At 63.5% G+C, this 19,850-nt stretch overlaps 8 protein-coding genes across 8 annotated transcripts; 4 read left to right on the top strand and 4 right to left on the bottom strand.

The window, feature by feature from the left end:
* Positions 1–105: 105 nt before the first annotated feature.
* Positions 106–1,053, bottom strand: JCM10292_007147 (uncharacterized protein; the record flags this gene model as incomplete). Its single annotated transcript, XM_076648223.1, has 5 exons — positions 106–190; positions 264–506; positions 570–631; positions 690–834; positions 920–1,053. 5 exons carry the CDS (start codon positions 1,051–1,053, stop codon positions 106–108), a joined length of 669 nt encoding a protein of 222 aa, XP_076506170.1.
* An 863-nt stretch (positions 1,054–1,916) lies between these two features.
* JCM10292_007146 (uncharacterized protein) lies at positions 1,917–3,217 on the bottom strand (the record flags this gene model as incomplete). The annotated part of the gene is made up of 6 exons (XM_076648222.1): positions 1,917–2,196; positions 2,259–2,465; positions 2,531–2,564; positions 2,625–2,667; positions 2,740–2,783; positions 3,157–3,217. The coding sequence occupies 6 exons, from the start codon at positions 3,215–3,217 to the stop codon at positions 1,917–1,919; spliced, it is 669 nt and encodes a 222-aa protein (XP_076506169.1).
* Positions 3,218–4,158: 941 nt separating this feature from the next.
* On the top strand, positions 4,159–6,326 carry JCM10292_007145 (MINDY family deubiquitinase; the record flags this gene model as incomplete). The annotated part of the gene is made up of 4 exons (XM_076648221.1): positions 4,159–4,852; positions 4,913–5,473; positions 5,546–5,966; positions 6,044–6,326. 4 exons carry the CDS (start codon positions 4,159–4,161, stop codon positions 6,324–6,326), a joined length of 1,959 nt encoding a protein of 652 aa, XP_076506168.1.
* Positions 6,327–6,724: 398 nt separating this feature from the next.
* PEX3 (Pex3p) lies at positions 6,725–9,386 on the top strand (the record flags this gene model as incomplete). Its single annotated transcript, XM_076648220.1, has 6 exons — positions 6,725–6,915; positions 7,017–7,939; positions 8,043–8,457; positions 8,560–8,661; positions 8,749–9,214; positions 9,294–9,386. 6 exons carry the CDS (start codon positions 6,725–6,727, stop codon positions 9,384–9,386), a joined length of 2,190 nt encoding a protein of 729 aa, XP_076506167.1.
* A 388-nt stretch (positions 9,387–9,774) lies between these two features.
* Positions 9,775–10,926, top strand: JCM10292_007143 (sugar O-acetyltransferase; the record flags this gene model as incomplete). Its single annotated transcript, XM_076648219.1, has 6 exons — positions 9,775–9,887; positions 9,945–9,966; positions 10,034–10,075; positions 10,218–10,550; positions 10,620–10,683; positions 10,754–10,926. The coding sequence occupies 6 exons, from the start codon at positions 9,775–9,777 to the stop codon at positions 10,924–10,926; spliced, it is 747 nt and encodes a 248-aa protein (XP_076506166.1).
* A 103-nt stretch (positions 10,927–11,029) lies between these two features.
* On the bottom strand, positions 11,030–12,367 carry JCM10292_007142 (aldo/keto reductase; the record flags this gene model as incomplete). The annotated part of the gene is made up of 8 exons (XM_076648218.1): positions 11,030–11,230; positions 11,293–11,430; positions 11,489–11,548; positions 11,611–11,727; positions 11,800–11,973; positions 12,033–12,060; positions 12,117–12,261; positions 12,361–12,367. The coding sequence occupies 8 exons, from the start codon at positions 12,365–12,367 to the stop codon at positions 11,030–11,032; spliced, it is 870 nt and encodes a 289-aa protein (XP_076506165.1).
* Positions 12,368–12,664: 297 nt separating this feature from the next.
* Positions 12,665–15,513, bottom strand: JCM10292_007141 (uncharacterized protein; the record flags this gene model as incomplete). Its single annotated transcript, XM_076648217.1, has 7 exons — positions 12,665–12,813; positions 12,890–13,034; positions 13,140–13,852; positions 13,912–14,011; positions 14,082–14,180; positions 14,260–14,826; positions 14,980–15,513. The coding sequence occupies 7 exons, from the start codon at positions 15,511–15,513 to the stop codon at positions 12,665–12,667; spliced, it is 2,307 nt and encodes a 768-aa protein (XP_076506164.1).
* Positions 15,514–16,480: 967 nt separating this feature from the next.
* Positions 16,481–18,669, top strand: JCM10292_007140 (uncharacterized protein; the record flags this gene model as incomplete). Its single annotated transcript, XM_076648216.1, has 10 exons — positions 16,481–16,662; positions 16,736–16,795; positions 16,889–16,974; positions 17,035–17,076; positions 17,160–17,234; positions 17,316–17,899; positions 17,961–18,129; positions 18,192–18,229; positions 18,384–18,526; positions 18,594–18,669. 10 exons carry the CDS (start codon positions 16,481–16,483, stop codon positions 18,667–18,669), a joined length of 1,455 nt encoding a protein of 484 aa, XP_076506163.1.
* Positions 18,670–19,850: the final 1,181 nt, after the last annotated feature.

Here is a 19,850-nt window from a genome sequence, read left to right as displayed (position 1 = left end):
AAAGGCAGCTCAATGTGTGCGTTACGCAAGGCGGGCGACCGCGAGAGCGGCGACAACGGCGAGGGCGCTGTGTTAGAAGCAAGCGAAAGTTAGCCGACAGCTCCTTCACGAAAGAGGGAGCAGAGCGGACCCGTTGAAGGCGAGCGAGGCAGCACCGTTGTCGCCGTCCGCAGACTCGGACGCGGCCGGACTGTGAGACACAAAGACGATCAGCCTGCTGTTTTCTTCTCCAGGCCTTGCGCGAGAGGCCTTCGGCGACTCACGCGGAACCGGTGGCGGTCTCCGACTCGCTCGCCGAGCTCGTGTGCGAAACAGCCGTCGAAGCGGCGCTCGACGCCGCACTCGAGGCGGAAGAGGCAGCGGACGAGGCGGAGGACGAAGCGGCGGAGGCGGCCGAGCTGGCAGCGGACGAGGCGGACGATGCGCGCGAGGAGACGCTCGAGCTAACCGAAGAAGCGGCGGACGAGGACGAGGAACCACCCGAAGAAGCAGACGAGCCGCTCAGGCTGGGAAAGAAGCGAAGTCAGCCGTGCCACAGGCGGGACAGGACGCAAGCCAGGAAGGCGCACCAGTCTGACGGGCCGCCGCTGACGGTGGTGGGTGCACCGTTGCCGACCGCACCGTTGTTGTCCTGCCAAACAGCAGAAGTCAGTATTGTGCTCCAACAGGATCGACGCGCTCAGGCTCACGGTGAGGAAGACCGTGATCTGGGTGCCCTCGGGAACAGTAACGCGCCACGACAGGGCGCCCGAGGCGTCGTTAACGGTGCCAAGTTCGGCGGCCGTCTGCGACTGGTCGTTGGAAGGGCGCGCGACGGCAGTGCAAGGGGGCGAGCTGCGTTGAGCGAAGGAAGCGGTGCGTGCACGCCCAAGTCAGCTCGCTTGAGTGGTTCTTCTGGAGCACTGAAGGAGCAACGCACGCGCAGGTGTACTGGAAAGAGGCGGGAGTGCACTGATAGAGCGCGGGCGACTGAATGGTCGTCTGGGCGAGGACGGCGCGAGCGCCGAGGAGAGCGACGGTCGCGACAAGGGACGAGGCAGAGAAGCGGGCCATAGTGCGGCGCGAGGACCTTGCGAGCAAGAGAGGGTAAGAAGCGAAAGCAAGGAGAACGGAGCGAGAGGAAGAAGGGCAGAAGAAGAGAGAAAGGTGCAAAGGGCTCGCCTCGGGCGACGAGCCTGCGAGAGGTCTGCGTCGAGGCGCGCTGCGCGTGTGCGTGGAAGGCCGGGGAACCCGACTCGGCGTGCTCGCGCCGCGCGTCGGTCCCTTCGGTCCGCGAGGAGAGGAGCACCCCTGGACGGACAGCGCAGCCAGAGCGCGCAGTTGAGGGAAGAATCGCGGTTGCAGCGTCCCGCACGGCTTCGCAGCAGACTCGTAGACTGCACTGGTTACTGCATAGCAGACTGAGCACCCGCACCCGCTGCGAGCGGGGAACGAGGCGGACCACGCGGTGCGAGCGTCCGGACGAGCGAGTGAAGGGAGGGGACAACGAGCGGACGGTGAGGCGGCTTGGTGCCGCTTCTTTCGCTGCTGCACCCAGCGCTATCGGACTGACCTGCTTGGGTTGGCTCAAACTCCGCGCATCTGCTCACGCACCTGTGCTCCGATCGCATCTTGCTGGTCCGCTTGTCGAGGTTGGGCGAGACCGACCGACAGTGGACAATTTGTGACTTGCAGGGACCATGATACGCTCGAGAAGACTGGGGCACTACAAGCTGAGGGAGGGAACGAGGGGGCGGAATAAGGAGGCCATTTGGTGACGAGGAAGCGAGAGTATGGGCGGGGCGCACGATAAATGAAGGGGATCACGGTAAAAGACTGAATTGGGCACGGCAGTGTCCGATTAACCAGGCTAGCAGCGAAGGTGAGGGCTAAGAGTAGGAGCACGGAATCACGGGACGAGGAAGGGGGTCAACTGCTCAGAGGGCGATGGCAAAGGCGCCGGCGACGAGGGCGAGCGCCGAGCCAGCCTTGAGCGAGCCAGCGCCGCTGGTGGGCGAGGCAGCCGCCGAGCCCATGGTGCCGCTCGCAGAGGTCGAGGTCATCTGGGACGAGGTCGAGCTCGGGGACATGGAGGTGGTCGACGAGGACGAGGTGGTCGTCGACGACGACGAGGACGACGAGGTGGTCGAGCTGCTGGTCGTCGACGAGGCGCTAGTCGAGGACGACGAGGGAGCGGCGGACGACGAGGAGCTGGCCCTGCGCGACATCGATGGTGAGTGCTCCTCTCGGAAAGGTGCAAAGTGCGCGCTTCTACTCACGAGGTGCTCGACGCAGAGGAGCTCGCCGACGAGGACGACGCCTGGTTCAAGCACGACGTGTCGCCGGCCATGATAGTGACGGGGGCACTGCCCTGCGACTGGCCACGGTTGTCCGACACGAGAAGGGTGATCTCGGTGCCGACGTCCAATGCCGGGCGCCAGCTGTACGTCGTGGCATCAACGGCCGACTGAAGCGTGGCAAGCGGGCTGCGGACATCCAAGGCAAGGTGAGTTCGCCATTTGGCAAGGTAAGTGGGCCAGGGCCTGCTCACGTCGCGGTCGGCTGACCGCCGGGCACGACACGGACTGCAAGACGAGGTACTGCGTCAGTTGACAGCACGCATCTGCCTCAACAGGTCTACGCACCGTAGTACGGAGCCTCTCCGCCACCCCAAGTGAGGAGGACCGGCTGCAGATTGCATCGGTCGACAAGGTCAGCCGCTGATCGCTACGACCAGTTGTCGCGGGTCCTCAAGCCCACCTGGCACTGGAAGAGCTGGCTCGGAGTGTTGATGAAGAGGGGAGCTGCGCGAGGAGGTGGACGGGGTCAGTCCGTGATATCCTTTTCTCGCGCTGGCGGACCCGCTGCTGATCCGCTGGTGCGCCTAGCGTGTTGATGAGCAACACATCGAGCAATGCCGAGCCTGCGCGTGCTCTTTCGAGCTGTGTGCGAGGAGCGATGCGGCCTGATGCGAGGGATGGGGCTCTGTGTTGAGCGAATCGCTCCCTCGCCCTCGCCACATGAGGGCTGTGGCCGGCTAAGCTTGCGCTCAAAAGCACCACAGCCCCAATCGGCATCAGCTCGGGGCACTCGCCACTGCGCTGGAGCAAGTGGCGAGACCGCGGGCGGCGGTAAAGGTTGCGAGGTGGGGCTCGGACAAGGAGCGGAGGGACGCACTCTGGGCGGCGACGAAGGCAGCGGCGGCGACGAGGCCAGCGAAGGACGAAGCGAAGCGCATGGTAGCGGCAAGGAACAGACTGCAGGCGAGTGCGGGAGGGAGAGAGGGAGAGGAGGGGGAGAAGGTGCGAGCACTCGCCGCTCTCGTGCAGCTTGCCCAGAACGGAAACAGGCACACGCTCGCTCGCCTGCCCCGCCGGCGCACCCCTGCCGATGCCTGTCTCGCTCCTCCTCCTCTATCGCTTCCTCTCACCTCTTGCTTGCCAGCTCTCGGAACTCGTTCTCCACTCTCGAGGCTCTGCGTCTCGGCGACGGCTGCAGCGCACATGCACTTTTGCCCGGAGATCGCCCACTACTTAGCCTTCGGACACGCCTTCGCAGCACGCCAGCCGCGCCGCTCGCTGCCCGTCCCCCGTCCGGACCAGATGCGCCTCGTCGGAACCTTCTCACATCGTTTTCTGACTTGCTCCCGGCTGCACGCTCATTTGTCCTTCTCACGCTCTCACGAGGCTCTGCCGCTGTCACAGCTGCGGGGCTGGCCGGCACATCTTGGCTGCCATGTGCACTCTCTCCTCTACTCAGCCTCCTACATGCGACGCTGTGAGCCTCGGGTATTCTCCACTACGGACCGAGATATAGCACGCTTGGCTACTCCGATTTGGACTACAAGAAGCATGGCTCGCGGGCATGCCTGGCCTCGCTTCCGATCACATCCACCTATACAGACGGGCTCGCTCTTCGACCCGGTGCTCGAAGGCACGACGTTCACCGTTTCGCAGGACCAAGAATGGACCGGAGGGCGATTTACTTGCGGAAGGAGTGAGCCTCCCTCGTTGGTCTTTTTGTGTAGAACCTCCTGCGCTTTCCTTTCCTCTAGAATATTCGCACAATTTCGAGCGTTGCCTACAGTACAAGCTAGAGCAAACTCTCGCGTAGCGCTGCATGACCCATCGATGATTGCTGCCTTCTCATGCTCCTTCCGCTCCTTCTCTCGTCCTCACCATGTTGAGTCAGTCTCCCGAGCAAGCGACCCGTGACAACCCTATACACTCGAGTGCTTCATCGACATCAGCTGCAGGTGCTTCCCCGGCGCCAGACGCTTCTGCCGACACGCCAGCACCGCCTCCTCCACCTGCTCCCGAAGCTCCAGCCAGCGACAGCGCGCTCGCGAGCGGATCAAACCTTTCAATCGCCCGCAGTCAACTTGAAGAGCACGGCGAACCTGCTGTAGCACGGGCGCAGGTGCAGGACCCGACGGCTGCGACCGAGGTGGGGGTCGGCGAAGATGAGACGCTTGCTCGCGGCGCAAGCAGCGGGCAGGGACACAAGGGACCCGACACAGTACAAACACCGTCATTGCACCCTGTCGACGTCGCTTCAGCATCTCGAGAGGCGCCCGCCTTGCCCGCTCGCCCCGCCGACCCTGCCTCCCCTCCCTCCGCCGCCCCTGCCTCGCCCGAAGACCTTGCTCGGCAGTTGGCCGACTTTTGTGTCGCGTCGCAACGACCTCCCGCACCCGCCGAGCCAGAAGAGGAGGAGTGGGCGCTCAAGTCGATCGTCTGGCCGCCGCTTCCGCCAACGCCGCATGCTGCTGCGGACGGCGAGGGTCGTGTACAAGGCTTCGAGACGGACGGTCGACTGCGCGTGCGGATCATCTGCCAGAATCAGAACGGGCCGTGCTCGCTCATCGCGCTCTGTGCGTTCGTGCTTTTTACGAATCGTTAGAAACCGCTTGCTGACGCCCCGAAACTCGCAGGCAACGTTCTCATCCTTCGCAATGACCTCGACATCGCCCCGGGCCGGACCTCTGTCACCTACTCGTATCTGTCGAATCTGCTTGCCGACTACTTCCTCCGCATGACTACCTCGGTGCCCGCCTCGTCCCCTTCTACGGCAGGGACCGCACCTCCCGCAACCCCTTCAACCGAGCTCTCGCTCTCTGCCGCGCTCTCGATCTTGCCGCAAACGCGTTACGGTCTGAATCTCGACCCGCGCTTCGACCGCATCGACGGCTTCACCTCGTCGTCGAGCGGCGCCGGCGCCGGCGAGCTCGCCCTCTTTTCGCTCGCGCGCATCCCGCTCCTGCACGGCTGGCTCGCCGACCCCTCCGACGCCGAGACGTATGCGGCGCTCGTCGGCGCCGAGGGGTGCGGGAGCTACGACCGCGCGGTCGAGTGCGTCGTCGAGGGGTGCGAGATTGCGGGCGGCGCGGACAGGCTCGTGCTTCGCGAGGAGGAGTGCAGCGAGGAGCAGCTGCTGAAGGAGGTGGAGAGACGGAGTCGATGGAGCGAGGACGAGCAGAAGAAGGTTCGAAGGGGTGCGTCTGTCTCCCCCTCCGCGCTGAGTGAGGACTCTGGACTGACTAGAACTTTCGGGATTGCCTACGCAGCCTACCTCATTCAGTCTTTTCTCTCCTCGACGGCGACGCAGCTCTCCTACCCCGGTCTCTCCGCGCTCTGCACGACACCCTTGCTCCTCCCTCCGTCCGGCCTTGCCGCGCTCTTCCGCAACTCGCACCTCTCAGTCCTGTACCGCCGCCCAACCGCGCCCTCCTCGGCCCTCTCAGCCTCTCAGCTGGCGCAAGAAGGCCCGGAGCTGTTCACGCTCGTGACCGACTCGGCGTTCGCGGCCGAGGAGGACATTGTGTGGGAGAGCCTCGAGGACGTCGACGGCGCCGAGTGCGCATTCTTTGACGCCGCGCTCAGAAAGGCGAACGTCAGGGGCGGGGACTGGGTCGGGAGCAGAAGGAGGCGGAGAGAGGAAGAGCGGGAGCGGGAGAGGGCGCCGGAAGGGCTCGACGATCCAGCGGAGTGAGTCCAGCTTCACTTGCTTCAATCCGTGCCCGTCTGTGAACGCGCTTATTGATGAAATTTTCTCGGCTCCGCAGCGCCGCCCTTGCTCGCCAGCTGCAGGCCGAAGAAGACGCCTACTCTCGCGCGCTGCTGGACCGCGAGCAGCGAGATGCCGAATCGCCCCAGCCGCGACGCTCGTCTCGCGGTGCGGAGCGCACAACACACCATACTGCTCAGGCTGGGACACCGCTCAGAAGGGACGGCGGAAGGCGGGATGGGGAGCGGGAAGACCGGAGGATACGGAAGGGGCGGACGTCCGGTGCGACCGAGGCCAAGAGCGGAGGCAAGCCGGACAAGGACAAGTGCGTGGTCATGTAGAGCAGGAGGGAGAGGTTGTATCACTCGCTGCTCATGTTGAGAAGCCCGGACATGCGCATCTGCATTTTCCGGCAGGAAGTTGGCAGGAAGCGATTTCGGTCCCAGCATCTTCCAATCTGTTTCGATGATGCCTCTTCTGACTGCGGTGCGTGCACTCGGGTACTTGCCTATAGTCAGAAGCAAGTTGGTGTGGAAATGACGTGTCGACGAGGTTGAAGAGGAACCGGGTCGACCGGCAACTTGCGCCGCGCCTGCAACGCTGCGAGCGGCTCTCGAAGAGCTGCACAAAGACGTGCACGGCTTGCACAGTCTACGCACCGGAACCAGCGGATTCTGCTCGCCCTTTGCCGCGTGCTCGTGCTCGTCCTCGTCGTACCTCCGCTTCCGAGGCAGCCGCCATGCTCGCCTCGCTCCTCTCGCTCCCAGGTGCAGCGGCGAGCTCGACAGCGACCTTTCTCTCGAACCGCAGGCGCGGACTGGCGTACACGGCGAGCGCGCTGGGCGGGGCGTACGTCGTCGGGCAGTGGGCACTCGGGAAGGTCGTCGAGACGGCAGAGCGCAGCAGGAAGGAGGGCAACGAGCGCGACGAGTGAGTCTATGTTGTGCCGCTGCAGTGATCCCTCCCACGCAGGAGGTGCTCCTGCTCTGTTCACGGTCGCTCACGTCCTCCCCACTTCGACCCGCTCGCAGCCTCGCACGGCGCTTCTCGCTCAATCTACAGGACAGCCAGTTCACCGTCCTCGCTCTCGTACCCACTGTCGCGCCCCAGCTGCACGCCGCGCTCGACGTCGAGGCGCGCTCGAGGCTGCTCGCCGACCTGGCGAGGCGGGAGAAGGCGGCACGACTTGAGGAGGCGCGCAAGGCCGCGCAGGAGGACGAGGTCCGCGTGAACGGAGAGGCTGACCCTGCTGGGCCCGGATCTGCGCAACAGCCGCCGGCCGGCGCTGCTCTGCCGAACGGAAACGGTCAGGCGGCTACCTCAGACGGTGGTGCCGGCGATGATGTCGAGGCGTCAGTCGACACACCGCAGACCGTCGCGCATCTGAACGGAGATTTGACAACCCCGACAGGTGCTGGCGCTCCAAGCGAGAACGCCGCGTCTTTCGACCCTCCTTCCGAATCAACCGATCACTCCGCTTCCGCCGCACCTCCCACCGCATCCTCTGCCGCACCCACTTGTGAAGCGCCTGCCTCATCCGCTAAGCTTGCCCTCAACCCGGCAGCACCCGCCTTCGAACCCCGTTCCCCCCCTTCCTCTTCTCCCGCTCTGAGGGCTGCGCCTCACGGAGATGAAGCGGCTTCTCCTCCAGCGCCGATCGCGAACGGACACGTGGAGTCGGATGGCGCGGCCAGCGTCTTGGGAAAGAGCTGGGCCGAGATCGTCAAGGAGGGCGTGGAGGAACCGCCGAGTGCGGAACTGGAGGGCGCTACGACGGGGGCGGGAGATGTGGCAGTCACGGCTGCAGCCTCAGAGGACGTGCAGGTTGACGGAGCGGGCGCAGCCGGTGCAGCTCCCGACGGTCACTTCGCGAATGGCGCGGAGAAGGCGGTCGAGGAGGAGAAGGTGCCGGAGAAGAGCAAAGCCGAGCTGTGGCACGAGATCAAGCTACTCTGTGAGTCGATCCGCTCGCGTCCCTCTAGGACATCATCGGTGCCCTGTGTCCATGATGGTTGTTACGCGCGGGAGCCACTCACTTCAAAATTGTCGCTCCGCAGCCTTTACCCGCCTCATTACCTCGCTCTACGTCCTCGTCCTCCTCACCCTCCAGACGCACGTCCAGCTCGCGCTCCTCGGCCGTGCCAGCTACATCGACTCGCTCCTCTCGTCCCTTCCACCGCGCACGCCCTCGCGCACCTCGCTCGAACTCCCCTCCGCCTCTTCCGCCGCCGCCTCCTCCGACAATCTTTGCAAGCCACTCGCGCCCGAAGATGAAGAGGACGAGGACCTCGAGCGCGCGCTGTACGAGGCCAAGCGCCTCCCGCCGACGGCGGACGAGCGCGCGAGGGAGAAGGAGCGCGAGAGGAAGGAGCTCGAGACGCGGTATTTGACGTTCAGCTGGTGGCTGCTGCACGAGGGGTGGAAGGAGCTCAGCACGAGGGTTGAGAAGGTGGTGGAGGAGGTGGTCGGACCGTGAGTCGCGCCCCCTCCGTCGTAATGTCTGCGGTATCGCCTGCAGTCGATGCGCTTTGCGTTACGAGGATGTGGGAATGCTGACATCCCTGATGCTCGCAGAATGGGGCTGAAGACGCCGCTGGTCTATGGCGAGCTCAGCGCGCTATTCGGCGAGATCCGTCGTCGGGTCGAACTAGACGTGAACACGGGCAAGCCGCACAGGTACGTCGCAAGCGCCTTCATCACTTTGCACTCGCCGTCTCTCATGTCGCGGCTCAAGTGCTGACAAGGTCACATTGCGACGTGCAGCTTCTCGTCTGCCATTCATCCTCCGACACTGGCCCAGGAAATTCAGACCCTCGTCTCGGGCGGATCCTACACACCATCACCACCCGCATCATCTTCCTCGCAACACGCCTTCCCGCCCTCCTTCTCGCCTTCCCGCCATGGCGCAGCCGACCCAATTTCGCCCTCCCTCCGCTCGCTCCTGAACGAAACGAACGACGCGCTCGACTCTCCCGACGCAGCGCTCGTCCGCGCCCTCTGTCTCGACAAGCTTTTCTCGCTCGTCGTCGAAAAGCTCGAGCCGGCGTTTCGCTCGTCGTCCTCGCCCCCGCAGCAAGCGGAGGACCGCGGGGCGCGATTCGAGGACGTCACGGAGAAGCAGGCGCGGCTGGCGAGCTTGCTCCCCCTTCTTACGAGGCTGTCGGGACCGGCTGGCGCCACCGAAGGAAGCGTTCTCGCGAGCGGAGTCAACGGGAATGAGTTTGTCGAGGTGCGTCTGCTCTGCGCGCTCTGACTGTCTCACTTGCGAGCCAAGCTGACAGGCTGTGCTTGCACATGCAAATGTACAGGCTCTCGAGGATGTGCGCGAGCTGCGCGAGTACGCCGCCGTGCTCTACGGCAGCTGGGATCGGGACAACTTGCGGGCGAGCTGCGTGCTGTAGTCTGCTCGGCCGTCGCGGTCAAAACGGGCAGTGCGCCATGTTGTAATATTTCTCTCATTCTCCAGCCTTCACCTTGGCGGGTCAGCTGTGCCGTCGGCCACTGGCAACAGCCGCAGTAGCCGTGCTGTTGCAAGCGCGAAAATCTGCACGTGCCTCGGCGTCGGACAATAATGCGCACGCGCGCACGCATCTTGCCGGCTTGTGCTGCTGCCGACCGTGCTGCCGACACACTCGCGTCGCACTCTCTGCTTCGAAAGGGCCGGCCCGCTTTCCCCTGTCCGCGGCATAACGGCCCGATGTCTCCCCGCTCTCCCCGTGGCCAACTTCTCGGCGCAGCTCGTCCTTGCTCTCCTCCTCGCCTGCTACCACCCGGGACCGTTGGCTCGCGATGTTTGAACAGTTCGAGACGGTACCCATCAAGCCTGAGAACCAGGCGACGGCCGACGAGCTTGCGGCGTTGGATGCGCTGAGCGTGCGGGAACGGGCTTCCAAGGGTTACGCGTGCGTCCCTTCGCCTCGCATGCTGTGCTCAGGACGTTATTGACGATTCCTCTACAGGTTCCAGGGCGACCATGATGACGTGCGCGGCCTGCCCTAGATTTGCGGTCCTCCTTCACTCGCTGACCCGGACGCTGCTCGACTCGCAGGAGATGACTGCTGACCGCTTCAAGGCCCGTCAGCTACAGCATGTACGTAAAGTGTTGAGAGTGGACGGTCGAGCGAGAGGCAAAAGCTGACTGCCTTCCTTACAGGCTTACAACGTTGGTCGCTTCCGCTTCGTCTGTTCACATTCCATTGTTGCGATGCTCAATACCTTTCATCGCACTACAGCATCACCCCTGGCCCGAATACAAACCGGGCTACAACGTGCTCGACCAGTTCGGGCCCGACTCGCGCCGTCAAATCTTGTGCGACCTCTTCCGCATCTCGCAAGACGACGCCAAGAAGCTCGCGATCGAACCGCCCTTCTACGTCGACTACGGCTACAACATCAAGTTCAAGGGTTTGTTCTACGCCAACGTCAACTGCGTCTTCCTCGACGGCGCAGACATCACGTTCGGCGACCGCGTTGTGCTCGCACCCGGCGTGCACATTTACTGCACGACGCACTCGACCGACGTGGAGGAGCGCAGGGGATGGTACGACCGCGCATACCCGGTAACGGTGCGTGACTGACCCCGGAATGGGACCGAGGAGACCAGGACTGACAGGACGCTGGCGCAAATCTAACAGATCGGCGACGACGTCTGGATTGGCGGCGGCGCCGAGATCTTGCCCGGGACCGTCATCGGCAACGGTGAGCCCTGCTTTGCACGTTCCCTACGCCTGCGCTGCGCTGAACTGACTTTCCTTTGTCGTTTTCCTAGGCTGCACCGTCGCGGCCGGCTCGGTCGTCAAGGGCGTCTTCCCCGACAACTGCGTGATCGGTGGTGTCCCTGCGCGCATCCTCAAGAGGCTCGAGCCGCCTCAGGGCGTAATCGACCCCAAGGACAAGCGATTGATGAGGCCCGTAGTCAAGACGGAGCAGACGAAAGCATAGGAGCGGGCTCATCTGCCACCTTGAAAACGTCAAATCGAACAGCATTGCGATATATAGGGGGTTTATTGCGTCAATGGGTTTTACAAAGAGAAGGGGAGCGGGTCTAGTCGACGTTGACCGGGTTCCACGAGACGGGCTTTCCCTCGTCGAGCGCATCGAGCGCGGCCATGTCGTCCTTGTCGAGCTCAAAGTCGAACAGGTCGGCGTTGGCCTGGATGCGCGCGGGCGTGTCCGACTTGGGCAGCGGGACGTAGCCCTTCTGGAGTGACCAGCGGATCAGGACTTGCGCGACCGACGTGTCGTGCTGCACCGTCCGCCTGGATCAGCCATGGCGCTACGTATGATAAAGCAGCCGGAGAGGCGCACCTTCTTTGACACCTTCTGCAGCGTTTCGTCGTCGAAGCGCTGCCCGCGGAGGATCGGGCAGTACGCCTCAATGACGATATCGTGCTTCTGGCAGTACTCGACGATCGGCTTTTGCTGCAGGAACGGGTGGAGCTCGATCTACGGCAAATTTGGGTCAGTAGGTGCAGCTGAGCACGGTTTAGAAGCAGAAGCGCACCTGGTTGACTTCAGGCATTTCGAGCCCGGCCTCCTTGATCTGCTCGAGGTGCTTGACACCCTGCATTTGCCCGGACACTGTCAGTCTCAGAGTGAAGCCCTCAGTAGCGGCAAGAAGCGTACAAAGTTGGAGACGCCTGCCGTGCGAATGACACCTTGGTCGCGCTTCTCGAGCAGGACCTTCCACGCCTCGAGGCGCTTCTCCTTTCCAGCGGTCGGGTCATGGAGGAGGAAGAGGTCCTGTGTAAATCTAGCGTCAATGGTGCACATTCGGAATACCGCAAAGACGACAGAGGAGAAAGGCGAGCGCACCCACTTGAGGCCGTACTTCTTCGCAATCTCTGCGCTCTGGTCGACGGCCTTCGCCGTCTTGGCCGTTCCGTGCTCGCTCCCCGTGACCTTGGTCGTGAGCCAGACCTTGCCCGTACCCTCGTTCGGCGTGTGCTCCGAGAACTTGTTGACGGCGAAGCACACCTCGTCCTCGTTCTGCGCGACACGAAGGTCAGACTCGAAGTGCTTGACGAGGGAGGGTCAGAACGGCGCACGTAATACATTCGGGCGCTGTCAATGTGACTGTGGAAAGAGCTTTACATCAGCCCTGAGCCCTGCTCGCGTACTCTTGCACGCACCGGTATCCCATAGCGAGAGCATGCGCCGCCGACGCCTTGCCGTTCTTCAACTGGTATGCGCCAAAGCCCAGCCGGGGCATCTGCGCGCCATTGCGGAGTTTGATCGTGCTCGCGAGCGTAAAAGGCGAGGCGACGGCGTGTTCGGCTGGAGTGGAGGTGTGGGGCGGCGTAGCGAAGAAGTCCGACGAGAGAGCGGTGTCCGGTCAGTACGAGCGAGTCGCGGGCAGTGCTGGCAGCAGCGTACCTCCCATTGTGTCTCGTCGTGAAAGAGTGGAAAGGAAAGAGCGAGATTGCACGAAGACGCGACGACTTCGCGCTTGTCTTCGCTCGGCCGTCATCATGGTCCCGGACACGTCAGGACTCGATGCATGTCCTGCTTGCGTACGATGCAATCTTCGGATTACTCGTGACCGAATCACAGCACTCAAGCAGACGAGAACAGAAGAGCGTTTGTCTGATTCGGAAACCCAAACTTCCGCGTTCTCCTGCTCTCCCGCTTGTTTCGCCACGTCGCTCTCGCCTTGCAAGCCAAAAGCCTCTGCAACAAGCTACGTTTCCATCTTGACCGCCGTGTCCTGCTTGAGCGCCTGACGCGCCTCGATGTCGAGCATGCGCCTGCACGCCTCGTTCGCGCGTTCCTGTGCCGCAATGCGCTGTGCAGCGTCGGGCGGCGGGCGGGACTCGACGCGGTACGAATCTGTGCGTGGTCGTGATAGGTCGTCAGCGCACGTGATCGCGAAAGCGGGTGCGGGACCGCGCAAAGCGAGACGCACCGAGCAGCTTCTCCCCGAGCCAAAGGCTCAGCCGTGCATGACCGACGGGAAGCGCGGCCTGGTCATCGTCGAGCGAGACGCTGCGCTGAGCGGGGTTGCCGAACGCCTGGGCGAGACGCAGAGCCGAGTGAAGCATCTTTTGCGCCTGCGAAGGAGGAAGAGAAGCGTGAGCGAAGAAAACATACTGGAGCAGACCGCCTCCTGTCATGCACCGGGCAAGTGGAGAGTCAAGCGGCAGCCGTCGACGCACCTCGCCCTCCCTCGTCCACAAGAAGACGTTGCCCAGCAGCGCGAGCACGCCCGCGCGGGCGTGCATCGCCTGCATCGAGTTGGTGAGGCTCAGTGCACTCGACAGTGCCGTCTTGGACGCCGTGATGCTCGGAACCGAGAGCGCCGTTGCGAGGGCCGAGACGAGCCGCGAGGCGGCCGATGCGGACGGCGCCGAGAGAGACGGCGCGGTGAGCGTGCGAAGGAGCGTGGCGGTGGGCGCGAGCGGCGCCGAGGTGAGCACGCCGGGCAGCGCAGACATCCGCAGGAGGAGCAGCGAGAGCATCGCGACATGCTGGAGGTGCACGAGCTGCGGACTCGGGTCGTCCTGCGCCCCTCCCGCTCCTCTCCCTCCACTGCCCTTGTCTGACCCCTCAGTCACCGCCTGAATGGCAGCAAGCACACCCTCAAGGGCCTTCTCCGCCTCGCGCTCGTCCTCGCCGTCCCGCGCCGCGCGAGCGAGGCGCACCTGCGCCCACTCGAGCGTCGCGCGAACATGCGTCTCGCTGAGGGTGTCTTCGCTCGACGCATAGGCGCGCGCAGCGTGCAGCGCAGAGTGCACGTGCTTCTCGGCGTTCGAATAGGAGGAGCGCATGGTGCCGAGGGCAGAGAGGATCAGGTGTAGGCGTGTTTTGAGCGCGGCGTGGCGACGAAGCGAGGTCGAGATGGCCGGGAGAGACGTTACGGGTAGCGAGACTGCGGAACGCCAACGAAGTGAGTACTTTGACTCCCACAGACGAGACCAGCAGACGAACCTTCGCGCCCGTTGAGCTTCTGGTCGACAATGCGAATGCCTTCTTCGCCGAAAAGCTGCGCTCGAGGGCTTTTGCCCGACGGCTCGTGATGGTACAGTGCCTGCAAAAGAAGCAGATGCGCGACGATGAGCTATGTGTCGTCGCCATCCGACAGACGAGCCAACACGTACCGCGCTTGCGAGGAAGGCGAAGGTGTACATTGACGACTGCGACGGAACATTGAACTGCAGGGAAGCCGGAGCTCCTGAAAATGGGGCACTAGTCACCACCTGTGTGGTCGAGGCGAATAATCCGAACCTTGTGAGCAAACGCTTGCTGAATTGGCAAGGAGCCCGCGACTGCACGCACCGTCACCTCGTCTCCCGCGGCCTCTCCGCCCGCGGTCGCCACCACGGCATCGAGCAGCTTATGCGTGCTTTTGAGCATGTCCCTCGCCGCTTTCGCCTCGCCGACCTGGCTCTTGAGGAGGCAGTACAGCAGGCGATACTGCACCTTGAGCAGGCGCGGCGCCCACACGCGCTTTTGCGCCTCTCCCTCAAGATCGATGCCTAGCAGCGTGTGTACGCCTTCGAGCGCCTGGCTCGCGCGCACGTAGTCCTCTGCCTCAAGCGCGAGCCGCGCCTCGCCGAGAGCAGCAACTACGCGAACTTGCTCGTCGCCGCGTTGCTGCGCGAGGTCGTGCACCGTCGCCCAGGCCGAGAGCTTCTCTTCGACAGTCGCGCCCGGGATGGACGCGGTAAAGGCGTGGGCAGCGTAGGTTGCGGCGGACAGGGCGGGGGAGGGCGTAGAGGAGGTGAGCGAGGTGATGAGGCGGCGGAGCGTCGTACGGATGAATTTGAGTGGTTTCGACGAGAAGAGGGAGAGGCGGAGCTGGAGGAGATTGACCAGTGGGACGTAGGGTGCGAGCGAGGGGTGCTGTGATCAGAATGCTGGTGAGCCGTTGGACGCGAGGCAGGAGGCGGAGCGGTGCATACACTCTGAGCGATGGCGAGCTGTATAGTGAAGGCCAGAAATGTATGAGCTCTCGTGTCGATGTTCCCGAAGACGGGGCAAGGAGACTGAACGTACCGCCCGTGAGACAGCCTTCTCCGCTTCAGGCGCGACCACCTTCTCGTTCCCGCTACCCTCGTACAGGTCGACGAGCGTCTCGCCGAGCATAGCATTCGCGCGCAACTCGACCCTCCCACCGCTGAACTCGCTCGCGCCCGCCGTGAGCTGCACGGCCGCACGAAGCACGGCGACTGCGCCCATCGCCGAGCGAACATACTCTGCATACGACTGGGCGTAGCGCGCCTGGCTCGAGGCCGACGCGGACGAAGGGCGCTTGGCGAGAGAGGGGAGGAGCGACTGAGCGGTCGCGCGGAGCGAGACGGCGAGCGCGAGGAGGATTACGGGCGCAGGCACACGCGTCTGCAACCGTGTCTGCTCTTCAGAAGCCTTTCCCACAGCTGCTCCTGCAGGCGACGAGGCAAACCCCGCGTCGACACGAGCCGAAAGCGATGAGGGCACTGGCTCGACTTTGCGACGCTTGGTCGGCGAGGGCGCGTCCCTGCCCTCACCCACCGCCGTGTACGCTGCGGCTGAGCCCGTCTGCCTGTCCATCTCGGGCGGTTGGAGCGAAAGCTGGCCGAAGTGGAGCGACAAAGACGCGACTTGTTCTTCCTCGCACGGCTACATAGCGCGGCTGTCTTGCGTGCGATGCTGAGACGTAGACAATCTTTTCAGACGCTCGTGACGCTATAAGGCGTCGAGGAACCATTGTTGCACCGCGTCAACACCGCGTTGAACCTATTTCGGACGGCTGAGCATCCTCCTGCCGAGACGGCAGCGCACTCGGCAGGACTGCACATAGGTAGGTAACCGGTACGACAACCCACGGCTACCACCCCCACGGTTCGGCATGCGAGACTATCGAAGGAGCCGAGTTGACCTTCGACGGCGTCCCGTCGCGAGATCGCCTCGTTCCCCTCACTTGGCCTTATCGCCTACGACCGGCTCCTGCACGGCGCCCAGGTCGCAGGCAGCCCTCTGAGCATTGCGCTGGACTCGTGCGAGGCGTGACAGCCCCGCTCATGACGGGCGACCTCCCTTGCTCGCTGATCGGCTCCGGCTCCGCCTCGACTCGGCCGAATAAACTCGACCGCACCAACGGGGCGGCGTGACCACGCCTCTCAGGCTCTTACCGCTCTCTCTACCTACCTCGTCGTGGACTCCCGCTTCCCGCCTTTTTGCCGCCTGCCGCGGTGGTGGCCAAGGCACGCCTCTCCGCTTTTTTCAGCTTCGGGGTCCCGTCGCTCTCGGCTTCCTTGCGGAAAACTTCGCTCAATCCCTCGCATCGGCACGCGGCAAGCGCTGGCCCCGCTCACGGCAGCCTTGAGTCACGAGGGGCTGGGCTCTGATTTTCTCCACAGCTCTGCTGGCGCGCACTGTGAGCGCGGACTGGCGGACGGGCGCGCCTCTCCTGCTCGCTTCTCTCGCTCAGCTCGTCGCGTCCTTTGCTGCTTTTCTGTCCAGGCCGAGCGCCCGTGTCCCGCTTCTCTTCAACAGATTACACGCGCGACCCGCCAGCATGGGCGCACCCACCGCTTCGTCGCTCGCGTCGGGCTCGACGACGACCCTTTCCAAGCGCCCGGAGGACAAGGAGGCGGACCCCGAAGTGCAGCAGGGGCGCATGGACACGATTGCCGAGGGCACAGAGGTCGACGACGTCTTCGGCGCGCAGGGAGGCGAGAAGACGGTCAACTACCGCAGGTGCGCAGCTCCGCCACCGCTTCGCCGAGCCAGATCTTGCCCGGATGGCGGCTGATGAGCGTGGGTCTTGCAGCATGGGGTGGATTTGGACGACGATTATTCTGTGCAAGCTGCAATTCGGCTTGGGCGTGCTGTGAGTAGACCGCCATTTCCGACTCTCATCTCCGGTCGGCTCATGCCAGTCCTGCATGCGAAGCTGACCTGGTCTTCGGTAATGTCCATGCAGTACCATCCCCAGCGCATTCCACACGCTGGGTCTCGCGCCTGGACTCGTCATCCTCGTTGTGATCGCCGTGCTCACCGGCTGGACGAGTGAGTGCTTCCTCTTGCCCGCTCCTCGTGGGTCGAGAGCTGACCAGTTCCGGTCTGCAGGTTACGAGATCGGTGTCTTCAAGCTGAACCACCCGCAAGTCTGTGCGTCTGCTCAATCTGGCGCTATGCCTTTTGCTGCGGATGCGCAGGACGATCAGCTGACCGTTCATATCGGGCACTCCCAGACTCGCTCGCCGACTGTGGTGAACTCATGTTCGGCAAGATCGGCGGCATCGTCTTCTCGGTCGCTACCTGGCTTTGTGAGTTCGCGGAACCGGTCACTTCCCCTCTTCTGTTCAACCGGCTGTCTCGAATCGGTACTGAACTTGCACAATTCGCAGTCATGGTTTTCGTTGGCGGTTCCGGTCTTCTCAGTCTCACGACCTCGCTGAACGCCATGTCCATGCACGCGACCTGCACCGCCGTCTTCGTCGTCGTCTCGGCGGCAGTTGTCCTGCCTTTCGCGCTCCTGCCGAAGCTCAGCGACATCAAGTGGGTGTCGTGGGTTGCGCTCGTCAGCATCCTTTCGGCCGTCCTCCTCGTCACCATCGCCATCCCCGTCGGCGGTCGCCCGGCTCTCGCGCCGCCGGAGGGTCCCTGGAGCGCCGACTTCCGCGCCGTCGGCAACCCGTCGTTTGCGCAGGCGATGAACGCCATCTCGAACCTCCTCTTCTCGTACGCGGGCGTGCCCGTCTACCTCCCCATCGCGTCCGAGATGCGCAACCCGCGCGACTTCCGCAAGTCCGTCATTGCATCGCAGACGTTCATGACGTCGCTCTACATCGCCATTGGCTGCGTGGTCTACTACTACGCTGGTCAGTACGTCGCATCGCCGGCGCTCGGCACCGCCGGTGTCCTCATCAAGCGCATCGCCTACGGCATCGCGTTCCCGGGTCTCTCGTTCTCGTCCATCATCTTCACCCACGTGCGCCAGCTTTCGCGCCTAGTCCAAGTCGCAGCGAGCCTGACCTACCGCTTGACCGCAGCTTTCGGGCAAGTTCATCTTCGTCCGCGTCCTCCGCGGCTCGTACCACCTCAACCATTACACCAAGACGCACTGGCTCGTCTGGTTCGCCTGCGTCTTTGGCTGCCTCCTGTTCTCGTATATCATCGCCTCGGCCATCCCCGTCTTTGGCGGCCTCGTTGGCCTCATCGGTCCGTCCCCTCCCACACTCGATTTCACCGCATGTCCCATGCTGACGTCTCCATGCTTTCAGGCGCGCTTTTCGGTACGAGCATGAGTCTGCACGCCGAGGTGAGCGATATTTCCCGTCTTATTGCCTCGACGTCTGTTCCGCCTCCACTCTTCTCGTCGCCTCCTGCGCGGAGCCGGAGACGAGCGCTGCACGGGCCGCGCTGTCTTTCTGAGTTACAGAGACTGACAACATCCTGTCCTTCTCACATCGTAGGCCTTCATGTGGCTCTATGACCTGCGTCCCAAGTTCAAGGTCCGCGAGGACCGCACTCGCCTCATGTGGCTCGGCATTGCTGGCAACGTCGTCATTCTCCTCATCGCCACGTTCCTTATGGTTGGCGGCATGTACGGCTCCATGTGCGCATCGTCCCGTCTCGTGCCCCGCCCCTCGTTCTTCGCGCTGACTAGTTCGTCCGACCCGCAGTCTCGGCATCCGCGACGACTACGCCGCATCGGGCGGTCGTCCCTGGTCGTGCGCCGACAACTCGGGCTCGGTTTGAGCCCCGCTGCCGACGGAGTGCGGGCTCATCGAGTCTGCAAAAAGAGCGGGCAGGCCGACAGAAGCCTGGCACCGCTGTAGACGATCTTCTTTGACACCAAAATGCGCAAATACTATGGGGTTGTAGTACTATTGAGCGCAAAGGATACCTGACTCTCATTCGATGTTTGCGCGTCAACGTGAACGGCAGTAAGCGAGGAGATTAAACGTTGCTTTCATTTCTTTCCTTCCGCCACTTGCCTCTGGTCGTCCGGCGGCTTTGCTGTCCCTCATTCGTCTGTACTTCAGAGGCTCGCAGAGCAATCTCGCAAAATGTGCTGCGCGTCCGCCCTTTGGCGCATTTGCGTCTGTCATGGCCGCCCCTCGAGTCGCCCGCGCAACTAAGCTTGAATCTCGTGCGCCAAGGCGATCTCGCATCGTGATCAATCCACAAGCTTGTGCGAGCATTCGAGTGGGCAGATTGCGCCGCAACGATGGCCCCGGTGTCTGCGTCAAGGACGGGCAGCTACCGTAGCTTCCGTCGCCGGACATCTCGCTCACGTTCAAACCTCATCAGCGTCAGCAGCGAAGTTTCGACAGGATCTGCAGCTGGCTTGCTCATGTCCGCTAAGTCAGGCTACTGTCCGCACCCCCCAAAACCTTCGCTCGCTTCCGTCGCTTCGATGGCCCTTCGCTGTCGATCTGCTGTGCTGACTGGACGCCTTTACTGGAACGGTGCGCCAGAAGCTTTCCGGCCACTCGCGTCTTGCCGACGTGGGACAAGGGGCCCGGGTGAGAAACAGCTTCCGCCTGCAGCCGCGGGCGGCCTTCCCAAGGCCTTCCCCCTGCACGACCCCGTGCCTGACCCACACGATCTCGGTTGCGCGGCCGGGTCACCGCGACCCTAAAAACGAGGAGCCCAGCAATGCTGCGGCACAGTTTGCCGCGGTGAAGAGCCTGGCCGGAGCAGCAGAAGGAGCGCTTTCTGCAAGCACAGGCACTGCTGCAGCCAGCACACAGGCGGAGAAGGGAAGAACGCCGACAGCAGCGCCGCATCAGACCAGGATCAGCGACGTCATCGGTTGATGAAGGCAGGGGGGAGGCAGGCACGCGCGGCACCAGCATGCGGATCCGCGCTTTTTCCTGCATGTGACACGGGTCGGCCCCCAGAGCGCCGGGGCAAGCGGCCCTGCTCCATCTTCT

This window comes from Rhodotorula paludigena (genome assembly GCF_050403205.1).
Source record: "Rhodotorula paludigena JCM10292 DNA, Rt_paludigena_JCM10292v1_ctg14, whole genome shotgun sequence".
In the NCBI taxonomy this organism is placed as follows: domain Eukaryota; kingdom Fungi; phylum Basidiomycota; class Microbotryomycetes; order Sporidiobolales; family Sporidiobolaceae; genus Rhodotorula; species Rhodotorula paludigena.
This window is presented reverse-complemented; position numbering and strand designations above follow the sequence as displayed.